The sequence below is a fragment of the Chiloscyllium punctatum genome, chromosome 6 (genome assembly GCF_047496795.1).
Source record: "Chiloscyllium punctatum isolate Juve2018m chromosome 6, sChiPun1.3, whole genome shotgun sequence".
NCBI classification, from domain to species: Eukaryota; Metazoa; Chordata; class Chondrichthyes; order Orectolobiformes; family Hemiscylliidae; genus Chiloscyllium; species Chiloscyllium punctatum.
Window position 1 is genome coordinate 3,976,661 of NC_092744.1, and position 18,047 is coordinate 3,994,707.

Consider the following 18,047-nt stretch of genomic DNA (forward strand, 5'->3'; position numbering starts at 1 on the left):
TTGCTTTTGAAGCAGAAGAAAAGATTGTAATAGCTATAAAAAATAATTGACAATTCTGTAGACATCCCATTCCCTTTTCACCTGAAAGTTTGGGAGCTTGTCCTAGTTAACTAGGTGATTTATGATAAACTAACTCTTAAATTCCGATGAGCATAACTACTGTTGTGCTGTCGATCTGAAGCAATTATTCTACTTGTTACTTTCTCTTTTACAAAAATCCCCTTTCAGATCTTCTTCTGCTAGAGTATCCTGAAAGGACCATGGGGTAGACAGAAATCGGTGCTAAGTATTATCAGTAAAACATGCCCTGCAGGTAAACCCAGTGCAAAATATCAATAGCTGTCATATGAAAGTTGTGAACCTCCATGATATTTTCCATAAGTTAAAAACCATTTTTGGTCACAACCACAAAATTGTGCTACTTTGCAATTATGGTCAAATGTATAACAGGCTTCCTCTAGCTGTACCTGTTCGAAATAAGCTGATATCTTTCAATGCACAGCCATTAACGGATACATTCCTTAAAGTTTTATTTGTTAAGAAACTGACTCATAGACACCAATAAATGGAGCTGTGTGGAAACTTGAATCATAATTTCATTACAGCACAATTTCAACATAACTTGTGCCAAGTTTCCCAAATACATTGGAAGTGAAAACTCTACCCCAATATCTAAAAAAGAAAAAAACAGAATTGATTTGAAGTCTTTTTGAACTTACTTTGACCTCTGCTAATCTAAACAGTCAGTAACTTATTTCTGTCCTAATTATGCTGCGATTTGAATTCAATAACAGAAGCATCGAGCATGCGCCCAGTATGTTTAAAGTTCATGTTTGTCTGATAAAGACTTGGATTTGTTGTAGAACTGTAGCTGCAAATGTAAGAAGCTGGTAGAGACTAAGAAGGAATCGTGGTCAGGACGATGTTGACATGTTGTAAAGGAAGCTGCAATGCAGCAAATAGCAATGATTGGCATTATCCAACATTGCTTCTGTGTGCCTTTGGGTTTTTCTCAATGATGAGACCTTCAGAGCCTTTTTTAACACCATACCTTGTTGGACCGGTGAAAAACTTAACAGCTGAACAGGTATTTGTCAAGTATGTTTTGTATACAAAGAAAGAATATGTTTTAACTCTGAGCAGGCTTTTGGTCTCCTTATCTTTCCTTACCTGAGATAGAGTGCAACAAAGCTTCACTACATTGAATCTTGGGAATGAAAAATTTGTCTGATGAAGGGAAATCGAGTAGACTCAGTAAATATTTGAACTAAAACTTCAAATGTTTAAGAGGGTAAATGTTGGGAGAATGTTTTCCCTGGTTGGGGATTCAAAAGTCAGGGTGTCTGATTAACAGTTGGTCATTTCAAACTGAAACGAGGAAAAGAAAGAAAGTCTTGCATTTATAAAGTATTTTTCAACAGCAATGACCAGGTAATAATGATCACATCGTACTTATTCATTTTAGTTTGAATGTTGCGTGTGTTCAGGTACAAAGTCTTCAGTTTAATCCTTTTAGACTCATTGAGTCATAGAGATATACAGCAAGGAAACAGACCCTTTGGTCCAACTCATCCATGCTGATCAGATATCCTAACCTAATCTCGTTCCATTTGCCAGCTCTTGGCCCATATCCCTCTAAACCCTTCCTATTCATATACCCATCCAGATGCCTTTTCAATGTTGTAATTGTACCAGCCTCCACCATTTCCTCTGGCAGATCATTCCATACATGCACCACCCTCTGTGTGAAAAAGTTACCCCTTAGGTCCCTTTTATATCTTTCTCCTCTCACCCTAAACCTATGCCCTCTAGTTCTGGACTCCCCGACCCCAGGGAAAAGACCTTGTCTATTTATCCTATCCATGCCCCTCATGATTTTATAAACCTCTACAAGGTCACCCCTCAGCCTCCGATGCTCCAGGGAAGACAGCCCCAGCCTGTTCAGCCTCTCCCTATAGCTCAGATCCTCCAACCCTGGCAACATCCTTGTAAAGCTTTTCTGAACCCTTTCAAGTTTCACAACATTCTTCCGATAGGAAGGAGACCAGAATTGCACACAATATTCTAACCAATATCCTGTACAGCCGCATACGACCTCCCAACTCCTGTACTCAATACTCTGACCAATAAAGAAAAGCATACCAAACACCTTCTTCACTATCCTATCTACCTGTGACTCCACTTTCAAGGAGCTATGAACCTGCACTCCAAGATCTCTTTGTTCAGCAACACTCCCAAGGACCTGACGATTAAGTGTATAAGTCCTGCTCTGATTTGCTTTTCCAAGAAGCAGCACCTTGCACTTATCTAAATTAAACTCCATCTGCCATTCCTCAGCCCATTGGCCCACCTGATCAAGATCCCATTGTAATCTGAGGTAAACTTCTTCACTGTCCATTACACCTCCAGTTTTGGTGTCATCTGTAAACTTACTAACTACAGCTCCTATGTTCACATCCAAATCATTTATATAAATGACAAAATGTTGGCGACCCAGCACCAATCCCTGTGGCACTCCACTGATCATAGGCCTCCAGTCTGAAAAGCATCCCTCCACCACCACCCTCTGTCTTCTACCTTTGAGCCAGCTCTGTATCCAAATGGATAGTTCTCCATGTATTCCATGAGATCTAACCTTGCTAACCAGTCTCCCATGATGAACCTTGTCAAACGCTTTACTGAAGTCCATACAGATCACGGCTACTACTCTGCCCTGCCTCTTTGTTACTTCTTCAAAAAACTCGATATAGTTCATAAGACACGATTTCCCATGCACAAAGCCATACTGACTATCCCTAATCATTCCTTGCCTTTCCAAATATATGTACATCCTGCTCCTCAGGATTCCCTCCAAAGGTTTGCCCACCACCGATGTCAGGCTCACCAGGATAGTTCCCTGGCTTTTCCTTAGTACCTTTCTGAAATAGTGGCACCACGTTAGCCAATCTCCAGTCTTCCAGCACCTCACACGTTATTATCGATGATAAAAATATTTCAGCAGGGGTCCAGCAATCACTTCTGTAGCTTCCCACAGAGTTCTCGAGTACACTTGATCAGGTCCTGGAGATTTATCCACTTTTATGCATTTCAAGACATCCAGCACTTCCTCCTCTGTAATATGGACATTTTTCAAGATGTCACCATCTATTTCCCTACATTCTATATCTTCCATGTCCTTTTCCACAATAAACACTGATGCAAAATACTCATTTAGTATCTCCCCCATCTCCTGCGGCTCCACACAAAGGCCGCCTTGCTGATCTTTGAGGGGCCCTATTTTCTCCCTAGTTACCCTTTTGTCCTTAATATATTTATAAAATCCCTTTGGATTCTCCTTAACCCTATTTGCCAAAGCTATCTTATGTCCCTTTTTTACCCTCCTGATTTCCCTCTTAAGTATACTCTTACTGCCTTTATACTCGAAGGATTCATTTGATCACTCCTGTCTATACGTGATATATGCTTCCTTCTTTTTCTTAACCAAAACCTCAATTTCTTTAGTCATCCAGCATTCCCTATACCTACCAGCCTTTCCTTTCACCCTAACAGGAATATACTATCTCTGGACTCTCATCTCATTTCTGAAGGCTTCCCATTTTCGGTCATCCCTTTACCGGTGAACATCTGCCCCCAGTCAGTTTTTGAAAGTTCTTGACTAATACATCAAAATTAGCCTTCCTCCAATTTAGAATTTCAACCTTTCAATCCGATCTATCCTTTTCCATCACAATTTTAAAACTAATAGAGTCATAGAGACGTACAGCGATCACTGGCCCCAAAGTGCTCCCCCACTGACAGCTGCCCTGTCTTATTTCCCAATGTTTCGCACCTTCTCTGGTAGATATATCCACAAATTGACTCAAAATATATACTTGTACACACTTAACAAATTCATCTCCCCTTAACACTATGACAGTCCCGGTCTATGTTTGGAAAGTTAAAATCCCTTACCATAACCACCCTATTATTCTTACAGATAACTGAGATCTCCTTACAAATTTGTTTCCCAATTTCCCGCTGACTATTAGGGGCTCTATAATACAATCCTAATAAAGTGATCATCCCTTTCTTCTTTCTCAGTTCCACCCAAATAACTTCCCTGGATGTATTCCCAGGAATAGCCTCCCTAAGTGCAGTTGCAATGCTATTCCTGATCAAAAATGCCACTCCCCCTCCTCTCTTGCCTCCCTTTCTGTCCTTCCTGTCGCATTTGTATCCTGGAACATTAAGCTGCCAGTCCTGTCCATCCCTGAGGCATGTTTCTGTAATTGCTATGATATCCCAGTATTATGTCCCTAATCATGCACAGAGTTCATCGGCCTTCCCTGTTTGGCCACTTGCATTGAAATAATTATCAGATTAATTTATCAGTCCTACCTTGTTCTCTGCTTTGTTCCTGCCTGCCCTGACTGTTTGACTTGCTCCCTTTCCCAACTGTACCAGTCTCAGATTGATCTCTATCTCCCTGGGTCCCACCCACCACCACCACACCCAAACCCCCCACCACAGGGGTGGAGGTGGGGTGGGGTGGGTGTAGGTGGGGGAGTGGTGTGGGGGACAGGTGGTGTCAGGGGGTTGGAGGTGGGGTGTTGGAGGCATGGGGGTGGGTGGGGAGGTTGGGGTTGTGGGGGGACAGGGTTATTGGATAGAGGAGTGGTTCTGGGTGGGATGCTTTTCAGAGGGTAAGTGTGGACTGGATGGGCCAAATGGCCTGTTTCCACCTGTTGGGATTCTATGATTAATCTAGCATTCAACTTATTTTCTCATTCATTTACAGGTCACAAATGAAATGTTTCCAGTTTGGACATATTCTTACTTGGTAATGCTATTTCCAGTCTTTGTGGTCACAGATTATCTAAGATATAAACCGATCATAGTTTTACAAGGGCTCAGTTATATTACCACTTGGATAATGCTCCTGTTTGCACAAGGAATCCTGGCCATGCAGTTTTTAGAATTCTTCTTTGGGACTGCATCTGCTGCAGAAGTGGCCTATTACGCCTATATTTACAGTGTTGTTAGTTCTGAGCATTATCAAAAAGTGACCAGTTATTGTCGAAGTGTCACATTAGTTGCGTACACACTGGGTTCTATTCTGGGTCAAGTTTTAGTCTCTGTTTGGAATGTCCCTTATTTTTATCTAAATGTGATTGCACTGGTTTCAGTGTCTGTAGCTTTCCTTTCTTCAATTCCCCTGCCAATGCCCAAAAGAAGCATGTTCTTCCACAGGAAAAGGGCTGCAAAGATCCCATCAATGGAAAATGACAAGCCAAAGTCTGAAAATAGTAATCCCCAAAACAACCCTGATATAACAAACTGCTCACAATTACCCATAATGTCGGATGGAGATGAAGACCTGGAGAAAGCAACAGTGAAAAAGAATGCAATAATCGTCCTACCCAAACTGTGGTCTGATTTCAAAGAGTGCTACTCCTCTCCTCGAATCTTCTACTGGTCTATCTGGTGGGCTTTGGCCACCTGTGGATATAACCAAGTTGTAAATTACATACAAGTCCTATGGGATCACGTTGAACCATCCCAAAATTCCACAGTTTATAACGGTGGTGTGGAAGCAGTGTCAACTTTTGTGAGTAAGTTCTATCATAGTGTTCCTCCAATTTATTATTAGTGATATCAACTGTTGACATTATGTTTCATGTCTGCATAAGTGGAGAGATTGTGTGACTTTTGGTGAAGTGAGTAGTAAAGGAGCCAGTTAACATCCTCGAAAAAAACCAACAGCAGTCAAGTCCTGCAGCAATCCCAGGTGAAGATTCAACTGGGAGAGTGCTGGTGGACTGTTAGGGAAATGAACTGTATAATTCCAAAAAATGGACGGAGGAATGCTTTCACATGTCACCAGAAGTAGTGCATTCAGCATCAGAAAAAGACACAAGTCTTTTGACATCAGATTCAGCAACAATAAGTTGTAAAAGGAGTCCCATAATTTTTTAAAAGAACTCTTTGATCAGTGAGTCTTTCATCATTCTATGAACTGTTCACCAAGATGAAAACACAGTAAAACTGGAGCTCAGTCAGCACTCAACTGCATGCATTAGTTAAGGGTGAGTTTGTACAGTTATCCCACCCCTCTCTATGTTTGTTTCCTATCCTGCTTCCATAGTTTTGTCCTCCTAAATGATAAGCAGTTTAAGATATCATCCTGCATCTGAGAAAATGCTCCAGAAAAGTCAGCATGTTGTTATAGAATTATTTCAAGTAGCATTTGGGTGTTGCCGCATTACTCTAACACATGACCTGTTAACCCAATCAGTCCACCAATACTTATTGTCAATAGCTCATAATTGATACAGTGCATAACAAGAAATAGATTGGTATGTGAAAAAGCAAATTAAAATATCATGACAGCAGCTAAGAGCTGTGATTGTATGCGCAAAAATTAACCTCCATTTCATAAAATTGCAAGTAGTCAAGTCACTGATGTGAAATTTCCACAATAGCATTTTCTATAACAGTGCTAAACTAATTATACACAATGTGATTACAGTTGGAAGAAGATATTTTGCTGAAGTTTTTCATTTTGCACCCATCAGGACATTTCACAAGAATATAAATTTAGGGGAAAACCAACATTCGTACTGTATGACAATATGGTGCTGATTGGTAGGCAAATAAGTTTTGATTGGAAGAAGTGTTGTCATGGCGAATGGAGTTATTAATGATGTATGACAGTTAACGGCTAGACTTTGTTCAAATTTTAAACCAAACAAGTTGCCTTTGATTGGTCAAGGCATTGTCAACAAATAACTATCTTTTATTATGAGTTGGCGATGCTGGTGTTGGACTGGGGTGTACAAAGTTAAAAATCCTCCAAGGCGGACTTCGGGACAGGCAGCAGCGAAAAGTGGCCGAGCAGAGGCTGATAGCTAAGTTCGGTCCCCATAGGGAGGGCCTCAACCGGGACCTTGGGTTCAGGTCACATTACAGGTGATCACCATTGCACTATACACACACACACACACACAGATACTCCTACACACACACACACCCACACACACCCTTACAGACACACACTCCCACACTCACACAGGCATCCTCTCAGAGACTTAGACCACTCTACACTCACACACACACACATACACTCTCTCTCATAGACACTCACAACCCCCTATCACAGACACGCACACACACTCCCACACTCACACATGCACCACCTCACAGAGTTAAGACACTCTACACTCACTACACGCACACATATACACACTCTCTCACACTCACAACCCCCACCCCAGACAGACACACACACACAGACAAAGACCCACATGCACACATCTATTTTGTGGGGTGAATTTGTACTTGCAGGGTTACATTGTACTTTGCTCAAAAGCTGCATGAATTCATGTAAAACTTTGAGCTCAAAAACTGCATGAATTCATGTAAAACTCTGTTAGCTCATTTTTTAGATTAGAATCAATCTAAACATCATGGCATAGACAGAGAACACAGGGGGCTAACACCTTCAACATATTGTCTAGCTATCACCCATTGTTACAGCTAACCTGAGAATGCAACTTTAAAAAAAAAGGTTTTGTGATTTACACATGAGAGAAGTGAAACTATCATGGTATTCGAACAGATGAAAGACTCAACAGACACAATCAAGGTATTTTTCAATGTATAATTTCAGTTACATCACACTGTAAATTTTTGCTATAAATTCTGTGTGTTAGGATTGAGCCCTCCACTATCACCTGATGAAGGAGCAACGCTCCGAAAGCTAGTGTGCTTCCAATTAAACCTGTTGGACTATAACCTGGTGTTGTGTAATTTTTATCTTTTATTATGTTGAGTTCAGACTAACTACATTTTCCTTTCACCTACAAATGGTCCTGTGTTTTAACTTATGGTGCTTTAATGCACCACATTGTGAGTCTGACTGATAATCCTAAACTAGCTGTCAGTGCAATTCCTCGCTCATTCAGGATATTCAATAAATGTTTTCTAATTGCACAATCACATCTAATATTAAATATTGTGTTGCATATTTTATAATTGTGGGTTGATTGGGTGCAGCCAGTAATTTCCTTATTGTGAACAACCAAAAAGACATGCTTAGGACATACAGCTTACATATATGGCATCACACTAACACCAAAACTCATATACCTCAAGACTCACATGTGTGTTAGACAGAACATCTTTTTTAGCTTGATGAGCTCTACAACATGGAAACAGGTCCTTCAGCCCAATGTGCCCATGCTGCCCAGTTTTTACAATTTAAACTAGTCCCATTTGCTGGCATCTAGTCCATATCCCTCCATTCCTATCCCATCCTTGTATCTCTCCAAATGTTTCTTAAATGAAGAAATTGTACTTGCCTCCTCCACTACATCTGGCAGCCCGTTCCACACACTCACCACTGACTTTATGAAAAAAAATTGCCCCTCTGGACTCTTTTGTATCTCTCACCTCTCACCTTAAACTTACCAGGTTTAGACTCCTCTACCAGTGGGAAAAGCTGTCCACAATCGGCCTTCTCTATGCCTCAAATGCCTTCATGTACCTCTGTAAGGTCACCCCTCAGTCTCCTATGCTTTAGAAAGAAGAGTCCCAGCCTATCCAACCTCTACCTTCCAGGCAAGGTAGCATCTTAGTACATATGGTACATCTTTTCTGCATTCTTTCTAGTTTAATAATATCTTTTCTGTGGTGGTGAACAGCACTCATGTTGCTACGACATAGTAGTAGCATGAAACAGCTGGCTTCAACTGTTACACAGAACTCTGAGACACCTTATCCTTCCAAAGTAATTTGAGGTAGACTGGGCACTTACCAAGAGTGACTGCCTTAGTGCTATGCACGAATTTACAGAATATACAGTGAGAAATTATCTGACCAGGGTAGGTATTATCTCACTGGGTGCCTTTGATATATCCTATTTCGGCATCTTCCTTGGCCAATCTGCTTAGTTTAAAATTTAGACTGGCTGTTAGCTGTCAATCACCATGAGTAGATGCCTTCCCCATGGCAACACCTCTACCAGTCACAGCTCACTTGGCAACTGATCATTCTCCTCTTATGCAGTAAAAATGTTGATTTTTCCCTTTGAGCTTGGATTCTTGCAAAATATCCTGATGAATACAAAAATGTTTGGTAAAATGTATCTCTTCCTGAGCAATATTCAAGTTCTGTACCACCAAAAGACTATTTAGATCCAATGCTGTAGCTTTTTTTGCTTTGTGAAGATGTTTATCAACTTCATGGTAGTTTTTTTTACCATTCACCTCCTTCACAGGGCCATCAAACTGATTTCTCGCTTTTCTGATCTGGAATGGCACTAGTTAGATCATTGATATCATCTTGCCATTATCTGCAAATTATATTGGCAAGAAAGTATGATAATGATCATTTAAACTGTCTGTTTTTTAAAAATTGCTGATTCAATGACATCAGAAAGATTGAGTTTTTGTCATTGTGAATCCAGGTGCTGGTACATCTTTTGCCGTGGGCTATATAAACTTGGACTGGGCAATCTGGGGAGAAATTGCACTGGGCATCTTTTCAACAGTGAATAGCGGTGCTTTATTTGCCATCGACCTGTCAAACAATATCTGGATTTGTTACGGTGGATATGTTGTGTTCAAAGCCACGTACATGTTACTGATTACCATAGCAACGTGAGTATAATACTCTGAAAGAAATGTAGAACTGTAATAATAGTAACTAATTTTAAGGTGACATAAAAGAAAGAGAATTCTGGTCAGTAGACCCTTTTCTAAATTGCTTTTAAGTCAGTCAGGTCTGTACCATATATGTGTCTGGAGTGTCTAGGGGATTGATATTGTGTGGATTGGTATAGGGCACCAGTATCATCTCTCAGGGGGGGGGGGGGGGGGGGGGGGGTTTGTGAATATTGTGTGGAGACATTTTTATGTCAGAAATATGCATTCTGTGTGCATGTGTATATGTGACTCTGTGTGTGTGTGTCAGTAAAAGGTATTGTTTTTATGTGTATGTGTGAGAGTGTGTGTGTATGAGAGAGAGAGAGACACACACACACACAGACAATGTGTATGAGAATGTAGGGAATATTACGGATCATCTGGGAGACAAAAATTGCTGGCCTTTCACAAGTACCTTTCCAAGTAATTAGAAGGTGAGTCTCACCACATTGCTGGAGAATGTGAGGTATCATGGGCTCTGTAGGTAATTTTACCTCTGATTTAAATTCAGACACTATGATTAACAATAGGCACAACCTCATACTAAATCTAACACCTTGCTTGGGAATTTTAACAAACAAACAGTTTCAATCAAATCAAATAATTTTCCCTCAGGTGGTCTGTCTGAGATAATTCCAGGTTGGACAGGAGTGTCTTTGACAAGGATGTTTCTGCTTCATTCACCCAAACTCTTCCAGTCAGTACTCATCCCTGCCTTCTTTCTGGATTTCTGTCTGTCAATATACACCTTTTTTAATACTCCCATGTAGAATATTCTTTATGAAAGGTTCATAAACAGATCAGTTTTTTAAAGAGTACAATCATTATCCTCTTCTGGGTGATGGGTTAGTTGGCTGCACAATCAGCAGTGGTTGGTTGGCGTATTTCCAAGTTTTCTTCCATTGGTTTAGCTATACAAGGCTTACATGTCTGGCTTCAATCAGCCTCCATTAATTTCAACTGGTTTGCTGTGATTAACAGTTCTATTCAAGTATCACATACATCTGGTTTCCACACAACAAATACTGCTCTGAACTTGCTGCCAGGTTATTAACCCTTTCCTTGCAGCATGGTGTTCTATCTGATGCACAGTACAGGGAGTTATTTGTGTTGTTTATATGTGTGAAGCTCTGACTGAACAGTCCTATTATGTATTCTATAAGGATATTTGTTTGATCTTAGCATTGTGTGCTGCTTAGTTGGGTGCTGCGCAAAACTCTCATTTGCCATGTCTGTAGAAGCCCTTTTTCACCAGCGGCCATTCATTTCACTTCCAAAGTCAGACAGCGGGAAGAATCACTTGATGAAGCAGCAGCACTCCAAAAGCTAGTGCTTCCAAATAAACCTGTTGGACTATAACCTGGTGTTGTGTGAATTTTAACATCTGAGAATAGAAACATTTCCACAGTTCCTTTGGTACATTCAGTGTCAATCAGTCACAATCTGTACAGTAATAAAATGGTACTCATTCCTGTTAAAGGAGGTTGCTGGCTGATACCTTAATGCACACATTGTAGAGTCAATTATTCCCTTCATGTAGTGAAAATTAGTAACTGCTGCAAAGCCACATGTTTTGTTCTGTTGGCAGCTGTCATTGGGAAAGCTGATGTGTGGCCATGGACCAACAGATAAGGTACTGGCCACCTGTTTAATGAAGTGATGAGTTATAGACTGGGAGATGACACTTATGTCTCCTGTAGTAAAATAACTGGCTTCACTGGTGTGAACACGCAGTTGATATAAGCAAACAAATGTCTAATGCATTTCATGATATTGCAGTATGTGTGACTTTAATTCCAACGTTTACACATTTGTCTGGATCTTAAAACTTCAACAGTGCATAAGGAAACTGAATTCAAACTGCACTAACCAGTTGGTTCAAAATTAACTGAAGTAGAGTTAAAATAGGATAACTGGATTAGCATGCACAGATATAACTCAGGCTGCTTTTTAAAGTCATAGAAACACTTCTTAAATTTATATTTGCTATATATCCTCTCATGTGCACATTTATCATGTAAAACCATTGCAATGCTTCTCCCATTTGTATTTCTGGAACCTGTCCTGCCATGTACTAGGCCATAGGAGGATTTAGGAGAGGCAGATGAATTTCCACTATCCCTGCATTAGCCCCTGTGCAGATTGCTGACAGTAATCATGACACATGGGCTTCAAAACAGCTGAGGCCACATGCAGATTACAATAGGCAGGTGGTCAGTACACAATGTGCCTGTCAAATTTTAAAATTGTCTTTTGTGCACTTTTTTGAATATAAATATTTGAAGCACTATTCAAAGTCTAACTAATTATGTCCTTCATCAAGGTTTCAAATAGCAGCTAACCTGAGCATTGAGCGTTATGCTCTTTTGTTCGGAATAAATACCTTTGTAGCCCTCCTACTTCAGACCATTCTGACTGTTATTGTTGTTGATTCGAGAGGCCTTGGCTTGGATATTATTACCCAGGTGAGTTCAACATGACATTTTATGAGTTGTGTCAAGAAAATTTACATCTGGATAAAATGAAAGTTTCTGTTTTGATTTGTACAGATATTAGTTTCCCATGGTGTGTCAATTATGTTTTTAAACATTTTGGAGATTAATGTGGCAACCTTGTGGCATCCAAAAATGTTACGATAAGTTGATATCAGATATGTCTAAATGTGATAGCTAGAATTTTGTTATGATCTTGTTTATGATCACAGCTGATGGTAACTCTGCCTATGTGAGAGCTCAAAGCGAACCTGGCTTGATATGTTTATTAGATTTACCTGGTTTTATTTTATTCTTGTTCCATTTTATTCTTATACTTTGGTTACTGTGGTGGTTAGTCACCGAACATATTTGCACGGGGCTACCAATGTTCTTTTAACCAAATTATTATACACAAGTTTTTTTAAAAAACTATGCAAAAAACAATTTAGAAAGATCTTAACATAAACAACAGAAAGTAGAATTCAACTTGTTTTACTCTAATACCCTTTACTCACTCAATCCAATCGTAACTCTAATTTCTCCCATAGCTGACTTTTCATACATTCACCATTACTGTCTCTCCCCAAGATACACAGACACTAGCTAATTCATGGCCTTCCCTCATCCCAAGCAAGCATCTGCAATTCTTTGTTTTATCTCTTTTTGAGAAAAGCCCCCTCTATTTAAACTGTTAAAACAACTTTATGACTTCTTTCCAGCTTTGGAAAGAACAACTTTATAAAACAAGTCTATTTAAAACTTATCAACTCTATTTACAACTTTATAAAACAACTTTTATAACTTCTTTTCAGCTCTGGGAGCTGGGAAAACTGCCACAAACTAACAGTTCTTTTGTTGGTATGAATCTGCTCATCTCAACTGAATCCTGATTGTGGCCCCGATCTGTCTCTCTGTATATGTCATATAAGCTCAACTTTGTAAACATTTCATCAATTAATTCCATGGACAGTTTATTTAACGTAGGTGGCCACATTTCTTTCTGCTGTTTGCAATTATAAACTGAAATGGAAGGTCGACGACAGTATCTGAGAAAAAGGACAATTTTATAACTTAGAAATGTGTTGTATGTTGCTGATATGGAAAACAAAGTTCAGGAGAAACTCAGCAGATCTTATTTTTGGAGACAGAAACATTAGATTAGATTACTTACAGTGTGGAAACAGGCCCTTGGGCCCAACAAGTCCACACCGCCCCGCCGAAGTGCAACCCACCCATACCCCTACATCTATCCCTTACCTAACACTACGGGCAATTTAGCATGGCCAATTCACCTGACCTGCACATTTTTGGACTATGGGAGGAAACCGGAGCACCCGGAGGAAACCCACGCAGACACGGGGAGAATGTGCAAACTCCACACAGTCAGTCGCCTGAGGCGGGAATTGAACCCGGGTCTCTGGCGCTGTGAGGCAGCAGTGCTAACCACTGTGTTACCGTGCCGCCCAGAGTTAATGTTTCAAGTCTAATGTGTCTGTGGATGTTTTGAAGTACAGTATAAGTTACAGACATTAGAAGTCATGTATTTTCATTGCTTGTTCATATTAATTGTGGAACAACGAATCAGTTTTTTTCCTGTTAGGGGTATAGTTTGTTTTTGTCCTGTGTAGTAGTCAGTCAGGCAAGGTAGTCATTCTGGTGGTCTCATTTGGATTTTAAATATTTTAAGATTTTAAATATTATTTAAATGTTTTATCACAGCTTTGGATCAGTGGCACATGATTATCGGTGTATTCTTTTCCCAGTTAAGTTATGACAGTAGTCATTTAGCTGGAGTCACAAGCTTTCTTGGAAATAATGTTTGAAATCATTGCTCAATAACAACTTTCTGACCTTTGGTATAAAACCAAGTCAACTTCACAGAACTGAAAACTAAAAATCTATTTTTCCTTTACTTTTGAATCCAAGTTCCAAATAATAACAATATAACCATAAACAATATATACTATAAACCAACATCAAACACTTCTGTGCTCCCCAGCATACATTTAATTCATTAAAATGAATGAGGAAAACTGTAACTTGAAGAGCACAAAGCAGATTTTCTCAGCATTCCAACTGCATTATGGCTTACTTGGGGATGCCAATACTTCCATATCCCAGCACCAAGTAAGATTCATTGTCAAGTGCTGTACTGCTCTCCCATTACCATTGTGAATATATTCTTCATATGCCCAAGCTCTACCTCTATTTTGTTACTCATTCTCTCTGGTCTTCTACAGGCATGAGTGAGTTCCACATAATCTTTACCTGAGATACCACTTCAGGCACCACTTTCTCCTTGGTACAATGTTGCTGCTCTCAGATCCTCATCATCCATCATATACCCTTATCCAGTTCTCCAGCTCTCTGGAACAAAGCGTCCAAGAATTAAATAATGTCCTCTGCTTGTACTGTACTGCAACAAACTCCCAAACCTGACCAGCATGGGAACGTCATGCTGCAGAAAAGTCTGCTGGCTCTTATTGACCTTATAGAAGAAGATATTAAATTACATACAACATTACAATGGCATTCTGATCACTACGTCAATGCTGAGAATGATGACTCAGACCGTCTCTCATCTGCACAACGTTCTGTGGAAGACTGTGGGTCTCCTGCACTTTTACCACATCATGAGGATACCATTGACTGGAAAGTAGGCATTAGTAGACTGCTCCACATCTGCTGGTTCTGGATTTCAAGGTACTGGATTAGTGGTGCTGGAAGAGCACAGCAGTTCAGGCAGCATCCAACGAGCAGCGAAATCGACGTTTCGGGCAAAAGCCCTTCATTAGGAATATTTCAAGATGCTTGTGCTCCTCACCAACCTCTGTGGATGCTGTTTGTGCAGACAGCAACTTCAGTGCCTGGGTCTTTTGGGTTATAAGATTATAGAATATGCTTGTGATTGGTGGGATTTGAGAGAGACTTCAGAGCTCGCCTGACATTATTTCTGCTTCACAGCAATTTCTAACTTTTAATGATTAACAGAGTGAAGATTGCTTCTGAACTGGAATTTTAGTCAACATAGTTTATCAATGCACCAGGTTCACATCCACAATTCTGTGATAATAGATCGATTTAACCTGATCTGTGAGACAGTCTGTTTAATACAACCGCCTCTTGAAGGGCCTCAAAAAGCTCCCAAGAAGATCCTACTCCCTTGGAGATAACACAGAACATTCATATGTCCAATCTGTGAGCAGTAGCAGCCATTTTTCCATTTGATTGCTCACTTGCAATTTTTTAAGTAAAAAATCACACAACACCAGGTTATAGCCCAACAAGTTTAATTGGAAGCACACTAGCTTTCGGAGTGCCGCTCCTTCATCAGGTGGTTGTGGTGAATTTTTTAAATTCACTTTTGGGATGTGGGCACCGCTGGCTGACTAGCATTTATTGCCCGCCCCTAGTTGCCCCTCGAGAAGGTAGGGGTGAGCTGCCTTCTTGAACCACTGAAGTCCATCTGCTGTTAGTTGACCCATGATGTCATTAGGGAAGGAATTTCAAGGTTTTGAACCAGCGACACTGAAGGAACGGTGACATGTTTCCAAGTCAGAATGGTGAGTGGCTTGGAGGGGAACTTGCATGGGGTGGTGTTCCCAGGTATCTGCTTCCCTTGTCCTTCTAGATGGAAGCTGACAAGTGTTTGGAAGATACTGCCTAAGGATCTTTGGTGAATTTCATAAGTGTATCTTATACATAGTACACACTGTGCTACTGAGCGTTGTGGTGGAGGGAGTTGATGCTTGTAGATGTGGTGCTAATTAAGCGGGTTGCTTTGTCCTGGATGGTGTCGAGCTTCTTGAGTGTTGTTGGGAGTGTACCCATCCAGGCAACTGGGGAGTACTCCATCATACTCCTGATGTGTTACATGTAGGCCAAACCAGAGGATGGCAATTTCCTTCCCTAAAGGATATTAGTGAGCCAGATTTTTTCTTAACCGACAATCAACAATGGCCATCATTAGACTCTTAATTCCAGATTTTAACTGGATTCGAGTTCCACCATCTGATGTGACAGGGTTCAAACTCGGTGCCCCAGATCAATACCCCTCCCCAACCTTGATTGATCATTGCTAGTAAACAGAACAAGTTGCCTGGCTTTGTATCTGTATTAGATGGTAAGGAACACAGAAGTACTGTCAACCTGAATGGGCAGCAACACACAAAAAGGCAAGGCAAGCCACAGATACCGCGAGCATCCAGTTGGTGTAAAGTGAATCAACACTAAGAAAGTGGACTAAGAGCCCTGAGATACCCTGTTGCAGTGAATGAGATGGGTGCCTGTCCTTGTACACAAAGTGGCCTGGCAGCAGCATTGTAATGTAAGGTTTTAGTCAGCTCCCAAGTGTAGTGTTGAAGATGTGGTGAACTGCATTGTTAGTGAGTTGAAGGTGTCCCCAGAGGATGTGATAAAGCTGGTGCTTATCTATTCAGTGCTCAAAAGATGTTGAGGAATTCTGGTCAAAATATAATGCCCAGTGAAGACACCAGAAGGTTGCAGCTACCAAATACTGCCTCAGACTTCCATATCATGAATTGTCACTGTCCAGTTTCTCTCCATTGCCTCAGAAAATGGCAAATAGCAAATAACTGAGCTGAGATTAGGTATTAATAAGATTTTAAATATATGGCATTAGGCCTCTCATCAACAAAATTGTCATCAGCCATTAAAGCCTTGTGTGCAACTTTGGACTTCTTTGCATTGATGTCAAGAATCTTTCTGTTCTTGCCATATTTTCTTAACTAACTCACCAGTGCCTACATTATTCAGGGACCGGGATAATCTAATGTCAAGACTATAATGTTGCAAAACATACTGAAACTTTAAAGCCAGGCAATTGACAACTAGCTGATGTTGATAAAGTAATGAATGTTTTTTTATGCTAATGGCAATTTTAAAGCAACATATTAATGAGCAATGAACTAAATGCTTGATTTTGTTTTGCAGTTCCTCATTTATGGAAGTTATTTTGCAGCAATATCAGGACTTTTCTTCATCAGAGGGATTTATACATTAATTCAACATGGGCAGAAAAGAAAGAAGCAAATAGAACCAGAGATCAAAGGAAATGCTGCAATCCCTGAAGATAAGAAAGGAAAGGCAGAAGAGTTTTGAAGATTTGAAAAAGAAATCAAAAATAGAATTGACTTTTGCTATTACAATTCCTTGCTATATTCCATTGGTCATGGAGATGGAAAACGTGTCCATGGTCATTAATGTGATTCAGTCAGCCAGAATACTTATTTTATCAGGATGATAAAGAAGCTTTGACACATCACCTAAAATATTGTAAAGCAGTTTCATGATTTTCTTTTTAGATGACTCCAGTTCTCTTGTTTACACTTATCTGACATCCAGCAGTGATGAGCAGACACTTTCTGATTAAATGTTGAAAAGATAGCTTCACTCCTATCTCTGTTTGCTAACTACTGGCACCATCTCTATACCTAACAAACATCTGATACTAAACCTAACTCTCACAAACATGGTGTCATATTTGTCTCAGTGTTGAGCTTTGTCCTAGCCAGTAAACTCTACCTGGGAATTATTTGTAGTCATTAGTTTCACAAAGTTATTTTGCAAAACAAAGAAATATAGGTGAAATAAATGTAAAGTTAATCAGTTATTTCTAATCATTTCCTGATTTGTTGCTTTATTTAATCTATTAAATGTGTTTATTGTACCATTAATTTCAGATACAATGCAATACTTGCACTTTGAACATTCAATGTTGATATAAAATACAACGTAGGAAATTAACCTGGATTTGACTCCTCATTGCACAAAAGCCATCTAGTGGCGACTTCATCATAGGATTCAGACTAAGAGTCTATTCACAAAAAAAGTACCTGTATTTGTTTATAAGAAGGAGCATAACAGTCTG

At 40.0% G+C, this 18,047-nt stretch overlaps 1 protein-coding gene across 2 annotated transcripts; it reads left to right on the forward strand.

The window, feature by feature from the left end:
- Positions 1-867: 867 nt before the first annotated feature.
- Positions 868-17,838, forward strand: LOC140478669 (thiamine transporter 2-like). 2 transcript variants are annotated; one of them, XM_072571910.1, is made up of 5 exons: positions 868-1,087; positions 4,778-5,591; positions 9,446-9,638; positions 12,007-12,148; positions 17,111-17,838. In XM_072571910.1, the coding sequence occupies exons 1-5, from the start codon at positions 923-925 to the stop codon at positions 17,276-17,278; spliced, it is 1,482 nt and encodes a 493-aa protein (XP_072428011.1). In that variant the 5' UTR covers positions 868-922; the 3' UTR covers positions 17,279-17,838. The 2 variants fall into 2 exon arrangements, with proteins under 2 accessions (XP_072428011.1, XP_072428013.1); XM_072571912.1 differs by lacking the exon at positions 12,007-12,148 and having other exon boundaries at positions 17,111-17,274.
- Positions 17,839-18,047: the final 209 nt, after the last annotated feature.